A 17317-nucleotide genomic window follows, 5' to 3' on the forward strand; every position below is an offset into this window, starting at 1 on the left:
CATCCAATCTGCCCTGAAATTTCCCTTTCCTGCTTCCCTGGACAGGGTGCTCAATAGCAAATTAACTCCCAAGTTTTTCAACAGGAGATGAAACCCCAGCAAGACCAACTTTCAGCTTGAGCTCTGCCTTCTAATACTGTTGCCAAGGTCCCTATTTGCTCAGAGGCACTGATCAAGACCCTGTGTTGACTCATAAAACCCCAAAGAGTAATGTCTGCCCAAGGAACAAACTGGCCAGGACATCCAAAGTAGGGTCCAGAAGAATGGTTCCACAGAGTATGGCTAAACAGTGTGTGAATTGTTGAGCCGATGGGGAGAGACATGCATTTAACTGAAAAGTTACTGGAGGAATCACGGATAAAAATGTGCCTTTTGACCTGCTAATGACAGGTGTGGAACCACCATCTATTGGGAAAGCATCCAAAAACATTATGCAATATTTATTATTTATTGTTTCTTCAGTCGTACTTACAGAACAGTAAAAATAATAAAAATATTTCCATCACTCCTTAAAATAGATTTCAAGTCTTTGTAAGAACAAGTCAGAAGCTTTAAGTCCGGAAGAAATATCTAGTGCAAAAGGGTATGTTTACTGCTGAAATTCCACCACCACCAAAAGGCATTTTAAGCTTCCAAACGTAAAATGCAGTTTAACTGTTTAGCTGTGGGGACCGCAGTAGGAAGGAAAAAGGCACAGGTATACCTTGGATATTAAAAAGATTTAAATTTCAGTTTTGGTGAGCACACGTTGGACTTATGCTCTAGCCACATTTAATGCAAAACAAGCTGATAATTATGCACTATCCCTTGTTAAGGCATTCATTCTTCATCTTCTCCACCTTCATCACTGTTATGATGGAAATTCAATGTTGTTTGTCCCCTCTCAGGGTCCTGCATTCGAAAGATTCGGATAAGACGACTTGTCGGCAAAGAACTAAACGGAAAACACAAAGGCAATTTAGTAACAGGTTGTTTTTCTTCATATAAGACTATAATATATTTAAACCACAACAATACTCCATGTTACACAACTATATGCTCTTTAAAATGACAAATGATCCTCAATTTTTATCAGTGGGACTGATGGAGTTTTAAACAACTTAGGTGCCCATTTCATAAAAATACTGCTTCAAGCCATGGCGTGATGATCTGTCATCTTCAATTTGATATAAGGTAAATTCTAGAATGCATAATTACGTGGTCAGACTGTTAGAATCATTAATGGATGGATGCCTCTCTGCCAACCTAGAGGAAGGTCACAAGTGGAACATCTCACAGTGTTCTTGGTCCTGTACCATTTAGCCATTTTACAGGTAGGTGGTATTGAAAAATATAGCTATTAAAATCTAGCTATGATGCAAAGCTGAGAGGCAGAGCTAATGCTAGAGAAAAACAAAGATTCAAAACAATGTTGATAGGTTCAAGCCTACAAAGTGAAATGCAACAGACATATATGTCATGTCTTGTGTTAATGTACAAATAAAAATCAAAGATGCAACACAGGAGTGGTCTAGTTTGACAGCAGTACCTGTGGAAAATATGTAGGTTGTCTTACTTGAGCAGAAGGAGGACATGAGCCAGCAGCAAATGCAGAAGCTAAAGAAAACTGAGAGGCAAGCTCATATTGCTTAACAGAAGAGCAGTATTTAGATCACAGGAAATAACAGCTCCTTCTGTTAAATTTTTGTCAGGCTGCATCTAGAATACCCTCTCCAGTTTGGGATGCTACGTTCTAGGAATTGCAATGGAAACTGGAGTATGCCTATAGAACAAAAATAAGGATGGATTTTCAAACCAAATCCTATGTGGAATGGCCAAAGTTGTGGGTGAAAGGTAGAGACAGGCTTTGGACAAAAGGAAGAGCAAGTTTTGTAACATATGCAAGGGAGAGGTGACATCTGGAATAAGCACAAGACGTATCCTGACACATAATAGTTTGCTGCTACTTTTCATTATGGGTCTCACTTTTGTATGCACTGTCTTTCACTTCAATATATTATTATTTTATTAGGGATGGGCGGGGCTTTAGGAACTCTAGGCCCTCCAGTCCCAGACGTCTGGAAACCCCCAGGCAGACTTCTGGAACTGGAGAGGAGAAACCAGAAGGCAAAGGAGATGCCCTCCAATCACCACTGGCTCCTTCATTCCACATGTATCAGCTTGGGAAAACAAGGATGGTACATCCCTTTCTTTCCCACTGCTCCCGGGAAGTCACTTCACTACTCTTCCTATAGGGTCTTAATGAATAGTGAGACTGCTAGAGATGGGTTACTCATATCTGTATCCCTGGGAATATGAATAGCGGCAACCTCAGGTGCCATGGGGGTCTATTCCCTCTCCCCACCGTTTGGTGTGCGGCGCTCAGCTCTGTCATCCCTGCGCTGCTCGCAGGAGGCGCCCGGCTGGCTCTTCCCCACCTCCCCGCACAGATGACTAATCAGCTGTCCCGCCTCTGCAATGGAGTGGTTGACTGCGCAGGGAAGAGCTGGCCAGGCTCCTTCAGCAACTGGCGTGACGACGACAACAGGGCTGAGCACCAAACAAAGAACAGAGTGGCCGGTTCTGTGGGGAAGGAATGGACGTCCGTGGCAACTGTGGTGCCGCCATTCATATTAGTATCCCCAGGAATAGGAATACAAATAGCCCATCTCTAAGGACTGTACCTGTGGAACAGTGAGGCAACAACAAGCTGCTGTTGCTCTCCTATAAATGTAACATTTCAAAGGGGCGTTAAATTTAGTAATTCATATTTTCTACCAGCCAAGAAAATTTAAACTGTTACATGATATGTTGTTACCCGCCCAGAGTAGTCTATATGACTAGATGGGTAGGCTATAAATGTAACAAACAAACAAACGAATGAATAATAGCTCACCTCATGTTCTGTGGGGTAAGCAAAATAAACTGGCGATAACGCTGAGAATCTGCCATCTTAAGCATCATGTCCATTGCAATTCTCCTGTTAACCATGTCCTAAGAGATCCCCCAGATACGGAATGGGTCAATATATTTTTATACATAAATTTACAAGACACAATACTTGTCTACATAAGCAAAACCCTATCTATATTTACAAATCTCAATTACAGAATAATTTGCCCTTAGGAAATTCACACAACACTTCTTGTGTTTCAACTTGCTAATATCACGTACCTAACCATTAAGGCCTTATAGCGGTCTACTTAAAACATGGTTACTAAACATTTAACTTCCAAGATAAGAGTTTCTAAGGACTGACTTTCTTTTTGGGATACAATTCCACAAACATGAATACATTGGAAGCATTGTGATTTTATTATTCAAATACAGTGGTGCCTCGCTTGAGGACGATAATGCGTTCCATTAAAATCGCTGTTAAGCGAAATTGTCATCAAGCGAAATTAAAAAACCCATTGAAATGCACTGAAAACCGTTCAATGCATTCCAATGGACAAAAGACCTCATTGTGCAGTGAAGATCTTCCATAGGGTGGCCATTTTCTGGTGCCTGTAATGCAAGGAATCTATCCTAAAGCACAGCGGGGAGCCATTTTGCACAGCGGGTGGCCATTTTGAAACCTGACGATCAGCTGTTTTTAGATCGTTGTAGTGGGAAGAATTGGTTCCCGAAGCAGGGAACCGATCGTCACAAAGCAAATTTTCCCCATAGGAACATCGTTTTGCGATCGCAGTAGCGATCGCAAAAAACCCATCGTAAAGCGGATTCGTTGTTTAACAAGGTAATTGTTAAGCAAGGCGCCACTGTACTGTTACCAAGAAGCCCCCAAGAGCCCCCTTGAACAGTATCATCAGACCCAAATTTAATGCTGTGAGGAAGCTTGAGCAAGCCAAACTCAAAGAACTGCTGGCTGCAGCACCTTTGGAAGGAGCAGAAGCCTCCTACAGCACTACCACTTGCTCTTCTGCTGGGCCAACCCTCTTATGCAGGCTAATTGCAGATCTCCAAGCACAACGGCTATGCTGGCTGAGATCAGGCAGCAGAGAGGGAACAACAAGGGCAGAGAAAGAGAGGATAAGGGAAGGAGCTGACTTACACCAAATCCTAGTGACTCATAGCACAGACTCACAGCCATTATGCTATCAGTACGGGGTCAGCATAGTCCTAAGCAACTTCTAACAATCCCTGTGGTGGGTGGATTTTGGATTCAGCTGGCTTACTGTCAGCTTAACTGGCCCTCAGCCTTCTTGGTCTAAGGACTCATCAACTGAAACAGTCTAAATCAGTGGTTCCCAACCTTGGGTCCCTGGATGTTCTTGGACTAAAACTCCCAGATGCCTTCAGTACAAGCTGTGCTAGTCAGGATGTAATGAATCTATATCATCACACATATAGCTCTTCCCACCTGCGTTAATGCAGAAGGTAAGGCAGGTATACAGTATGGATAGCAGCAAATATATGAAAAAATATTTTAAACAAATGTTTGAGAGCTGAATAATTAGTCTCTTAATGAGAAAGGTCACACTATTTCTCTACCCAGACTTCACTGTAGGGACGGTAACTCATTCAATTCATATCTTCATGGTTACACTTGCTCATTAAGAGTCCTTCCTCCGGATGCTTAGCATGACAAGTCCTGGTTAGTGAGTGGGTAGGAAACATGTAGGAAGACCCTCGTCCTAAGACTCCATATGTTATCCAGAATTTAGAAGCTGAAGTGCTGACAACACAACATGTATTTTGGTATAGGAAAACCTAATTCCAATCTCAGCCAAGTAATGTTGGATAGGACACTATCATCATCACTAGGAACGCAGCAAACCAAGTAAAACTGGATGTATCACCTAAAGCAGTAAGAAAATGGTACCCCTGGTTCTTGCAATAGTTTGCTTAGAATTACTTAAAGTAAATTTAAAATGGCAGACTCTTTGTTGTTGTTTAGTCGTGTCTGACTCTTCATGACCCCATGGACCAGAGCACGCCAGGCCCTCCTGTCTTTCACTGCCTCCCGGAGTTGGGTCAAATTCATGTTGGTAGCCTTGATGACACTGTCCAACCATCTCGTCTTCTGTCGTCCCCTTCTCCTCTTGCCTTCACATTTCCCCAACAAGGGAGTCTTCTCATCTCATGAGATGGCCAAAGTAATTGGAGCCTCAGCTTCAGGATCTGTCCTTCCAGTGAGCACTCAGAGTTGATTTCCTTTAGAATGGATAGGTTTGTTCTCCTTGCAGTCCAGGGGACTCTCAAGAGCCTCCTCCAGCACCACAGTTCAAAGGCATCAGTTCTTCGGCAGTCAGCTTTCTTTAAAGTCGAGCTCTCGCTTCCATACATCGCTACATACCTTTGACTATGCGGACTTCTGTCAGCAAGGTGATGTCTCTTCTTTTTAAGATGCTGTTGAGGTTTGTCATCGCTTTCCTCCCAAGAAGCAGGTGTCTTTTAATTTCGTGGCTGCTGTCACCATCTGCAGTGATCATGGAGCCCAAGAAAGTGAAATCTGTCACTGCCTCCATATCTTCCCCTTCTATTTGCCAGGAGGTGATGAGACCAGTGGCCATGATCTTAGTTTTTTTGATGTTGAGCTTCAGACCATTTTTAGCGCTCTCCTCTTTCACCCTCATTAAGAGGTTCTTTAAGTCCTCACTTTCTCCCATCAGAGTGGTATCATCTGCATATTGGAGGTTGTTGATATTTCTTCCAGCAATCTTAATTCTGGCTTGGGATTCCTCCAGTCCGGCCTTTCGCATGATGTATTCTGCATAGAAGTTAAATAAGCCGGGGAACAATATACAGCCTTGTCATACTCCTTTCCCAATTTTGAACCAATCAGTTGTTCCATATCCAGTTCTAACTGTTGTATCCTGTCCCATGTATACATTTCTCAGGAGATACAGTATATAAGGTGGTCAGACACTCCCATTTCTTTAAGGACTTGCCACCATTTGCTGTGGTCCACACAGTCAAAGTTTTTGCATAGTCAATGAAGCAGAAGTAGATGTTTTTCTGGAACTCTCTGAACATTACTAATAACAGCTCTACACGTATTAACCTTTTCTTTGAAAAAAGAAACACTGAAAATGTACACTTGATCATTTAATGATAAAAATGAGTTTATGTTGCTTCAATAATTCTAAATTCAGGATTTTGGAATGTGTGTCCAAAACAAATATAGTATGTATTAAACTTACAGAAATATTAAATTATTTTAATTGACAAGGAAAGAAAAAACAAATTATTCTTTCATAGTTCTGATAAAAATTGGTAACTTACGGACTACTCCAAATGTATATCTAGTGAATATTACAAGAAATAATTTCAGAAAATTGTACCATAAAGACATCAAATTCATCCAAACATCTGAAAGGAGACTCTGCAATGGACCACAGGGAAAGCATGAAGCAGACTGTGGAGAAAGAACGTTCTCCTCCAGACAAAGATTTCATGTCATCTAGAGCAGCCTTATTTCCTTCTCCAGGCTGAACCTTCAGGTGCATAAAAAGACAAAGGTGAAGTCAAGTCAGTCAGTCACTCAGTCAGTCAAAGGTAGGTTAAAAATACACTGCAGGGAATATTTCCACTACAGAAACAGAAACAGTAGACGTTAACAGGTGAAAGTTCTCCTGACCTGTGGAGAAAATACCCTACCAATAGATCCACACTTCTTGAGTGGAGATGGGAGCTTGTACAGTACTTGTATACAAAGCCTGCTGGCACAGGTGGCTGGCCCAATTGCCACCCACCCCCAGTGTGTGGCCGGCATCAACTCCTGCATCCCAATCGTGGCAGTGGCCCAGCTGCTGCAACAGCGCCACCTTCCTCCTCGCCCAGCCACTCTGCGGCTGAACGGAGAGACTCGTCTTCCCACCCCCTTGCTGAAGTGACCGGGCGAGTAGGGAGGCAGGGCTGCGGCAGCCGGACTACTGCCTCAATTGGGGTGCGCCGGCCATACACACCGCACGGTAAGTGGTCCAGTAGGTTCTGGGGGTGGGTGGCCATCTGTCCTGGAGGGCTTCATATACAAATACGAAGCCCTCATCTCTATTCTCAAATCAGGATATATTTGTTTGTTAATATGATGGACTCTTCCTGCAGACTCTGATCTGGAGAGTCATGAGTCAAAGGAGGTTGAAAAAGAGATTTTCCTGCATTTACTGACTGTTCCTTCGTTTGCTCATTTTTCTGAATACCGTCACCACTGTGTTATTACTAACCATATTGTCCAGAACAGAGCCATCTGCAATACGCATGGGTGGGTGTGCAGGGGTATGAGACCCAATGCTGAGGGGCATTGGCATTTACAGCTTCTTGCCGATACTCAGCAGCAGCAGAGCCGGAATAACATGCAGGGAGAATGCACACACTGCCTTTAGGCTTCCCTTCCTCAAGTCCAATTCGAATAAGAATTAAGGAAGGGAGGAAAAACAGGTCACAGTGGCCTTGAGGGGGAAATGGAGTGAGACTGGAAGGTCGAACTGCTCACTCAGTGGAAGCAGATTACAAATAGGGGAGGAAATACTTCCTCTCCTTAAATACATGATTTAAGAAGTGTCAACACTCCTCTTAGGATGACCTCCAGTCTGAACACATTGCAAATAACTTACAATCACCACCAGACATAGATTAATATGTAACTATGTATAAAAGGCACTTAAGTCTAAGACTATTAAATCAAGTATTCAGACCTAATTTTAGTGCAGCAGAACTGAAGATCCTTCATGAAATAAGGAAGCATATCTAGCCTTAAATAAGCTAGCAATAGAAGACTAATAGTACTGCTCCAAGGATACTGAAGTGGGTAAAACTCAGAAAAGGGCCACATGGCCCCCATCCTCCCCCACAAGCCTCTTGCAGACTGCATCCCTTCCCATATAAGATGCCAACCTGGCCCCAGCAACAATCACAAGACTTTGGGACTTTTATAAATGTTTAGAACTACCCACTTGGTGAACAGCCTGTAGAAGATGAATTATCAAAAGCTCACTGTTGTTTGTCTGTGTTTTTGTTGTTGTTATTTTTAAAGTGATCTAATAAAGGTATCACCTACTCCTGCATTTGTTTTGGAATGGGCAAGATTTTTAAAATCTGTGCTTCACCAACTGAAAGTAATACTATAAACACAGAGGCAACTGCATAAAAAGGAGGTAAGTTACAGTGATGATTACATTTAAGAAGCTGTAAAATACCAACATAATAAGGGTGGCTTCTTCATGCCTTTTCTATCATTCTATGCAGCCAAATAATCTATCTCAGAATGATGAGGACACCTAGAGGCTATAATAGCCATGACAAATGTTCCCAATTAAGAAAGCAAGAGTTCTTAAATTCTGTTTTCTGTTTGTATTGACTACCACTCCATGTACATTTTCTAATAATAACAAGATTCTGGCACTGGAATTGCAGAGTAACTAAGATGAAGCAATTGCAAACCCACCCATCCCCATGGTTTGAAAATACTGGTTAGCCGGGAACGAAACTCCCTGAATATATTTGCAAGGCTCAACTGAAGTCTTGGGGTTCTCACATCAATCCAGGATCTAGGATGCAATTCAGTGATGGTCACGCACCTGCTTTCTACCATGGAGACTTCCGTATGATCAAACGGAGAGCCAACTCTTTTCTATGTATGGACCCAGACTGCTCTACTTCCAGACAAACCCAACAATCTACAAATACAAATCAATCAATAAAGAATAGGCAAAAAGACTTACGGTAATTGAAAGCTTTTCATTCTTGTGGTCAAATTCTATTCTTCCAGAATATGATCGTTGGCTTAACAAGGAGTCAAAGTAATATTTACATCGCACTGTAAGGTATCTGCAAAATGAAAATATTATAGAAATTGATATGGACTGAAATTATTTACCTAGCATTCAACTTAAAATAAAAGTTTCCTTCCAAAATGATGACTTGGACTCACTTCATTTCCCCCCGCCCCAATTTTACCCACTAAAATAAGAAACAAACATCAATTGTACCTTTATGTTCGAATTGCAATTAAATAAGCAGAGACACATAAGCCAGTTTCCAAGGACGGCAGCCCCTTCACTTGTATGAGTAACGAAATCGGGAAGATTTTCACTAGTTTCTCCTTAACCAGTTTCATCCACAAGCAATGATTCAGAATAAAACAAGACATTCAGAGAAAACTAAGATATAACCAGCTTTGAACCCTGGGTTGATCAGTTATCTTTCTCTGAATGTATGGCTCAAAAATTCCTACTTCAATCATCTATACAACTCAGGAATGAGCAAAGGGATGGCATTTGCCAAAAAAAGCCTTGTTCACATTAACATTTCTCCATCCGAGGTCATCTTGGTTCTAATGAAATCTACCGTATTTTTCGCTCCATAAGACGCACCTTTCCATAAGACGCACCAATTTTTTAGGAGAAGAAAACAGGAAAATATAATCTGTTTCTTCGCTCCATAAGACGCACAGACTTTCCACACCCCTGTTTTGTGGGAAAAAAGTGAGTCTTATGGTGCAAAAAATACAGTATTTCTATTTCCTCAATAAGACTGCCTATATTAAGTAATTTAGCAATACAGTGGTGCCTCGCATTATGACGTTAATTCGTTCCAGCGAAATTGCTGTAGAACGAAAACGTTGTAATGCGAAAATAAAAAGCCCATAGAAACGCATTAAAACCCGATTAATGTGTTCCTAGGGGGTTGAAACTCACCGTCCAGCGAAGATCTTCCATAGTGCGGCCATTTTTGCTGCCTGTGCAGCGAGTAATCCATCCCAGAAAAGAGCGGGGAGCCGTGTTTTTTAACCGGCGGCCATTTTGAAACCGCCGATCAGCTGGCCGAAAATCATCGCTTTGCGAGAATCGGTTCCCGAACCAGGGAACCGATCATCGCAAAGCAAAATTACCCCATAGGAAACATTGTTTTGTGATCGCTTTTGCGATCACAAAACCTTCAATGTAAAGCGATTTCGTCGTAAAACGAAGCGCTCGTAATGCGAGGCACCACTGTATAGCCATTTTATCCTTGCCAAAGCTCTTCTTGCAGACAGCCACTAAAGCATGGATATGGATGGAGCTTTGTACACTCTACGAGAAAAGCATTCAACTCTCTTTGTGCATTAGGCCCCATAAAGCAGCGGTTCCCAACTTTTTTTGGACCGCAGACCGGCTGAGCCTCTGAGGAAGGTGGGCAACTCCTGCGCTTGTGTGGGCACGCACTCTCAGGCGCATGCACAAAGCGGCGGGGGAGTGCGCACATCGTTGGTGGCATGCGTGCACAAAGCAGCTGTGGGGAGGGGAGTGCATGCAGGGGAGGCTGGAGGTCTGTCTCCGCAGCCCAGTCTGGCTCAGGCAACGGACCGGCACCAGGCCATGGACCGGGAGTTGACGACCTCTGTGATAGACAACACTTTTCAAAAACAACCACTCCCCTAATGTTTTTGCTATTCCCATGAAGCGTCGAAAGCTTTAACTGCAGAAAGAGCTTTGGCATGGAACAGGTAAGGATTCCGAAACTCCACTAAAAAGTTGGGAGTTGGTGGGGGGGGGGTTAACTAAAACTATCAAAATTCTAGTTGGTGGAATTCCTGTTGAACTATGGTTGTTGTGGTGAAAAAAGTATCTGAAATTTGCATTGCTGGAAACTATTTGAAAAGATAGATATTACGCCTTAAGAAGAAGGAAAAAAAGGATGAAAAGCAACTCCATTTGGACACAAGATGATTTACACTCTTGCATTCTCATGCCTCACACTGGCTCAGCATGAAACACATAAGCCTAAACTAGGAACATCTCGATTTTCCATCTTAATTATTTATTTGGCTTTCAGCCCGCCTATCTAGATTCAATGAATCTACTCTGGGTAGCTTGCATTCCAAATATAAAACAAAATTAAAAACACACAATATCAAAACACACAATATTAAAATAAAGAAACATTTAAATAAGACAAAAGACAAAATTCTGTTGCTCAGCAGAGTCAATAGTACTAGAGCAGTCCCGCTGAATCAATGATGAGTCAACTCTTTTGTAAGTTCCACTGATTCAAATGGGCCTACTCTAATTGCAACATACTATGCTAAGTAAGTAGCTGTTAAGAGTAAGCCCATTTGAATCGATGGAACTTATGAACAAGTTGGCTGACTAAACTGACACTGATTTAATGGGCCTACTCTATTGCTATTTACTACACTAAGCAACGTGACTTGTGGCAGTAAATGCTAGAAATATAAGGAAGTTTTAAATGGTGATCCAGACGTTGCTCTGTAATGTGGTCCATGTGTTTACATTTTACAGCTAGGTGAGTTGATTTATGCTACTGATGGATTGTCTCTCCTTTTAGATGGCTACTTGGTTGGTACACATGCCTCTGTTCCTAACTATTCCATACAAATGAACCAGTACAGAAATAGCCTGCCACCCACCTTCTAAATTGCACATATGTTTTGTATCTCTGCTTCATCACCTCATCGAGTAATTTAATGAATTTCTTCATATTCTTAACTTCGCCCTCTGCACTCTGGTATTTTTCTTTTGCTTCCTGAAGTTGCCTGCACGGTAACAAAAGGTATCAACAATAAGCATTTTAATTAGCTGAAGACTGCAGCTGGGATCTCAAGGTAGCTGGAGAAAGTTTGTAAAAGGAACGTTTCTTGTCCCTCCCTTCCTAAGGCAGCTCCCAGAAAATCTTCTCCAGAGGAGTCCTCTGGGGGAACAAATACGTAGCTGAACCGGGAAAGACTGCCTCTAGCCAGGTGTAATATTGGACTCTGGGGTCTCCCAAGGACAAGGGAAATATTTTTCTATAGAGTACAGTAGATGTCAGAAGATGCAACAGTCCGTCACATAACATAGCTTTAGGACAGGGGACGTTAAGATTTGTTTTTGTTTTGAAGAAAAACTCATGAAATGAACCATAAGGGCAAAACGTAACCTCATTCTTGAAGACCTATCAACTAGAAATACCTACTGTTTGTTTCCCAATGAGAGGGAGCTGCTGCCTTCCCAGAAGCATTTTGTTGGCAACTGAAGGAGACCTGATTAACTCCATGAAGTCTTGATATGATCACAAAAGAGGTAGTGGAGAGCCAGGACCCGGGCGTTACACCCTCATATGGCAGCTGGACGCCCATCAGATATCGCTGTGCCAGGCTGCTTTGGTTTTTAAGAGCTAAATCCAACATCTTAACTTGTACGGCCAAAACTACTGGCAGGGTATATTCCCTTCTATCTTTATCAGTCATCCTCTTCTGCAGCTGCACTTCAGTTTCCAAAGTGAAAATGTTACCCTACACCCAGCCATATGTATCTGGTGCGCTGAAGTATTCTCGCATTCTAGGAATACTCAATAAGGGGGAAATGACACAAAGTACCCCCATTTTATTATCTATAGCAGTGGTTCTTAACCTTTTTGAAAGAAACGCCCCCTTGAGTCATTGAGGAAGTTATCATCGCCCCCCTCCTCGCGGTGATGATATCTTATTCATTTATTTGTTCGTTTGTTTGTTTGTTTAAGACACTTAAATCCAATGACCCCTGAAAACAAAATTCAATTCCAAGAAAATGAAATGCCCCCAAAAAGTAACATTTAATGATTTAGTTGCAAGTGAATTTTAAGACGCAAAAAGAAATATAAAAAGGGCATAAAAACAAACTGCAATGCAGGAACTAAAAATTTCAAGATGAAAACTCTGAAACTAAATTAAGATTGGAGGAAAATATATATTCATGCACACTGTAAAAAGGCTGTAGCCATCTTCACAGGTTTGGCTTGCTCCAGTGCCCCCCTACCGCCCCCCTCCTGCTCCAGTGCCCCCACGCCGCCCCTTTTCATTTTACCGCCCCCCTGAAAAATGAAATCGCCCCCTGGGGGGCATTATCGCCCACGTTAAGAACCACTGATCTATAGCACATGTCAAACACAAGGCCCACGGGCCAAACCTGGCCCACTGGGCCATTTCATGTGGTCCTCGCAGTGTTGCCTGCTACTATGCAGTATGCAATATGCAGGCACTTTACTCGGTCACCCATTATGCTCCGCAGGAATGCTGGCCCAGCGGGACTTCTAATTCCAGCATTCCAAGCAGCAAAGAGTCAGAAAGTGCAGTAATAATCGAATGAGGAGGATTATATTTAATATGATAAAGAATGTCTTACAGATACAACCAGCCCTTTGAGGGCAACCATAATGCCGATGCAGCCGAAGATGAAATTGAATTTGACACCTCTGACCTATGGTTTCAAATAAAGGTAAAAGCACCAAGTGAAAATTATATATATATTCCCTCTCTTAAAAATACACACATATACTTTAAAAAAAAAACCCTATTATAGCTACCTTATTATTTCTTCTCTATCCCCAGTATGTTCTCTTTCTGAATTTATCTTTTCCCGTAAGCGATTCATTTCTGTATTCAGACTTCTAACAGTTCTATCCACTTCTATTCGCTCTGGATGGATTTCTGAAGCCTTTGCAATCACTTCCTAATGAACACATTAAAATATGGCAAAAATTACTTTGCATTAATTCCACATACTTTACTTGGAAATAATATAACAATTAAGAAAGCTCCACTTCATTTTATTGGTACAGCTCCAAACTGGAAGTTGTTTTTTTTAAATTAGCAATTCCCTAGGTTGTTGTTTAATATGTAATTATATGTTTATATAATACTTCGTAGCATTCAAAGCCATTCCCATACCCTGTAACAGTAATTCATTCAACGTTCCTGTAAAATGAAAAAATGAAAAAAAAAATGAAACAATTATTATCCCCACTGGGACTTATGTAGGGACAGCTAGTAAGTTCGTAGGTTAGCTGAGATTTATCCTCTGGTTTACATCATATACTATTAGCTGCTACAGTAACACTCAGCTTTGCATCAATAAATGAAACATCAAGCAATTAATACTAAATGCTTTTATCCACTAGTGAAACTAGTACAAATAAAATTTTAAAAGTTAATGCCAGTATAATAATGCTTCACTACACACTAGAGATGGGGGTATTCGTATTAGTATACAAATACTCCCGGAACAGGTGGCAATAATGAGGATCTGGCCCCCTAGGGCCAGACCGTCCACTCACAATTCCGCCACTGCTGCCAGCTTCATGATCCAGTCCTATCACTCCGGAGCTTGCTATCAGTGAGCCACTCCTGGCAGGAGGCAGGATGACAAGCCTCCCTGCCAGGTTGAAGAGTGGCTCGCCAATCGCGAGCTCCAGAGTGATAGGAAGGCACTGCAGAGCTGGTGGCAGTGGGGGAATCATGCGTGGTCGGTCTAGCCCCAGGGGACCGGACCCTCGTTATTGCCACCTGTGCGGAGGTATTCATATACTAATACGAATGCCTCCATCTCTATTACAAACATAAAGTGCATCTTTCACTGGCTAAACATCCTATACTGGAGAAGACAAGAACTGCTTGGCTAGATCAGAGTAAATCTGCATCTAGATACAGTGGCCCCTCGCAACGGGAGACCTTCAGCCATGGCCAACCAGATGCTCACAAGAATGCCACTCCTCCAGGCTTGTTCCCATTGGTCTCCAGTCGAGGCTGAATTGCCTCGGCTCTAGACTTTGTTAGGCATAATCACTAATAACTGAGATTCAGTTATTAGTGATTATGCCTAACAACGATTAAACTATCTTCCATACTTTTTTCTGTAAAATCTGAAAGCCCCTACGCTGTTGACAAAATGCTGGCAACCCACTTTGTGGCACAGTCATTTTTGCTGTCTCCACAGAATACACATTAAAGAGGCTCTCACATAGCTATCATGTCAGGAAAAAAAAACTGGTACAAATGCAGTCAGAACAGAAGGATGCAGCCCACGGGGAATCATTTGGAAAACTGAACAATTCCCTCTCTCTTTTTCATATTAACACCACGCTGCAGGACACACGCGCCCAGGCCCTGGAATTCTTAGCCCAGAGAGATTTTGCCTTGCCTCCTCCTTTGCTGCCTTTCTGTTGGGAAGCAAAGTTTTTAAAAAGTCAAACAAGGCCTCTGGCAAATACGACCCTCAAATCGTAAGACATTAGCCATGTGTTGGCTCTTGCTTTTTTTTTTTTAAAAAAAGGAAAATACTAATATTCCAATATAGCGATTTTAAAATGTTTTTATTTTAACTGTATTTTAATAACATGATACATTTACTTCTACTTTAGTGTTTGGAATTTTATTGTGTTTTAATTTTTTATGATTTATAACTGGTACTGTAAGCTGCTTTTGGTCCCAATTCTGGAAGAAAGGCGGCATATAAATAAAATAAATAAATCTGTATGGTGTATTTTTAAGACCAATATCTTCGAACTAAATGCAGTAATTAAAAAGTTTGTGTAATTCCTTTTTGCACTATGTGAAGCCTAAGTTATACTCTGATTATAATGTAATGAGTGATGACACCATTCCTTCTATGGTAAAACTACATGGATTAGTTACTTTTATAGTTACGGCAAGCATAGGCTCTCTACATAGTTGTTTTGTGCCAGAATCCACAGCCTATAGCAATCAGATCTTTTTGAAAGGAACAAGAAACTACTTTTAATTAGCTTTTAAATTTCTTAGACTATTAAAAGCAGAAAGCTATTTTAGTTACTGTGGTAGTTGACTACTAGCAGCCTTGGATATCAAATCAGTTACTTTTTAAAAATAGTGTTCCAAGTTCTGTCCTTTTTTATCTTTCATTTTGAAAGGCTTCCTGTCTCCTGAGCAGGCAGACTGTCTGGAAGCTAAAAGAGGAGAAGACAGACTGTATTTGGGCAAGTGATGGCCCACCTCTTGGGAGCAAGGCCCTACAGATGTTGCTATTCCTTGGGAATGATGACAGAGAAAGCCACATGGCTATTTCACAATGCAGACTTCATGGTCCTCAGGACAACAATCACCAAAAGATCAATCCTCTTAATTTTTTTTGACAGGTTTATTTGAAAGACAACTGGTTCCCAAACTAGATGACTTGCAAGATGACCGTAGTACCTAATGTCACTAGAGGCCTATATTGTTATGTTCAACCACTTGACATGCCAACCTAACATGTGGAAAAAGGAGACTGACAAGCATATAAAAAGTTCAACATTATGTTCCAACAACCATGTTTCACAAGTTTGTACAAAAGACCAGCTTCCCAGAATTTTATTCCCATTGTGTAAATGAAAGAAAACCTAGCATGTTTCCACCTGCATTACCATTATTTAAAAGTTGTAACAGAGAAAATGAATACCGCTAATTCTCTCTCTTTGTCAGCTAGTTGATTTCTAAGTATTTGTATGGATTCCAAATGGGTTCTCTCTTTTCCCTCATAATGCTGCAAATAATTTTTACTTTTTTCCAGTTCATAGTCCGCTTGGTTTAATCCATCCTGTTAAAGACAAATTAGAGCAAAATGTAAACTTATTCTATGAATGTTGAAACAGTACAGTGGTGCCCCACTTGACGACGATAATGCGTTCCAGGAAAATCGCTGTTAAGCGAAATCATCATCAAACGGAAAAAACCCGTTGGAATGCATTGAAAACCGGTCAATGCGTTCCAATGGGGGAAATACCTCATTGTCCAGCAAAGATCCTCCATGGGGTGGCCACTTTGGGATCCCTGTCTTGCGAACAATCGATCTGGAAAACAGCGGGGAGCCATTTTGCAACCTGCCGATCAGCTGTTTCTAATCGTCTAGCGAAAAAACAGTTCCTGAAGCAGGGAACTATTCATCGTAAAGCAAAAAACCCCACAGAAACATCGTATAGCAATCGCAAAAAGTCATCATAAAGCGATTTTGGCGTCAAGCAGGGTCATCGTCAAGCGGGGCACCACTGTACCGAAAATGTCAGGGACATGACACTAGACAGTTACGTCATTAATGCATGAATACATTCAATGTAAAGACAGGAAAAATGAGTGAGTGAGTGAGAAAGAGAGAAAGGAAGGAAGGGAGAGAAAGAGAGAAAGAAAAAGAAAGGAAGGAAGGAAGGAAGAAAGAAAAAGATTAAGACATTTAAACAGGTACAGAAATATTTCAGTTTTTTAAAATGTAGTCAGCATGTTCCATTAGTTTTTTTAAAAATTCTCAAAGCTGATGCTACACATTTTAAATATACAGTTGCTTATATGTATGTAAATCTTCATCTGCGCAAGTTATACCTGGACTGGGACTGCTTCTTCCTGTATTTGCTGAATTTTTTCTTTAATTTTGGCCAATTTCTGCTCCGCCTCTTGCAGACTACCTTTTAGTTCCTCCATCTTCTCTTTCTGTTTACATAAACCTTCCTTAAGTGTATCCATCTTCAGCCTGTTATCTTGCAGTTCTTCTTCCTGTTAAAATATCCTCATGTTATTTTTAATCTACTTTGAACTATAAGTCATGAAACCAGGCTCCAATTTATGAGACGATATCTCTCATGTTTAATAAAT

General features: G+C 41.3%; 1 protein-coding gene across 5 annotated transcripts in view; it reads right to left on the reverse strand.

The window, feature by feature from the left end:
- Window positions 1-429: 429 nt before the first annotated feature.
- Window positions 430-17317, reverse strand: part of SMC6 (structural maintenance of chromosomes 6) — a 54481-nt gene continuing 37593 nt past the window's right edge. For 4 of the 5 annotated variants that reach the window (XM_020784273.3, XM_073001871.2, XM_073001878.2 and 1 more), the window contains 8 exons: window positions 17048-17218; window positions 16134-16271; window positions 13246-13391; window positions 11333-11458; window positions 8646-8751; window positions 6267-6419; window positions 2876-2973; window positions 430-934 (listed from right to left, as the gene is read on the reverse strand). In XM_020784273.3, coding sequence (XP_020639932.3) covers window positions 820-934; window positions 2876-2973; window positions 6267-6419; window positions 8646-8751; window positions 11333-11458; window positions 13246-13391; window positions 16134-16271; window positions 17048-17218 — 1053 coding nt within the window. In that variant the 3' untranslated portion in view covers window positions 430-819. Of the gene's footprint in view, window positions 935-2875; window positions 2974-5278; window positions 5693-6266; window positions 6420-8645; window positions 8752-11332; window positions 11459-13245; window positions 13392-16133; window positions 16272-17047; window positions 17219-17317 lie in introns of those variants that run through there. The other variant, XM_078388458.1, reaches the window with a different exon arrangement.

Source organism: Pogona vitticeps, chromosome 1, assembly GCF_051106095.1.
Source record: "Pogona vitticeps strain Pit_001003342236 chromosome 1, PviZW2.1, whole genome shotgun sequence".
NCBI lineage: Eukaryota > Metazoa > Chordata > Lepidosauria > Squamata > Agamidae > Pogona > Pogona vitticeps.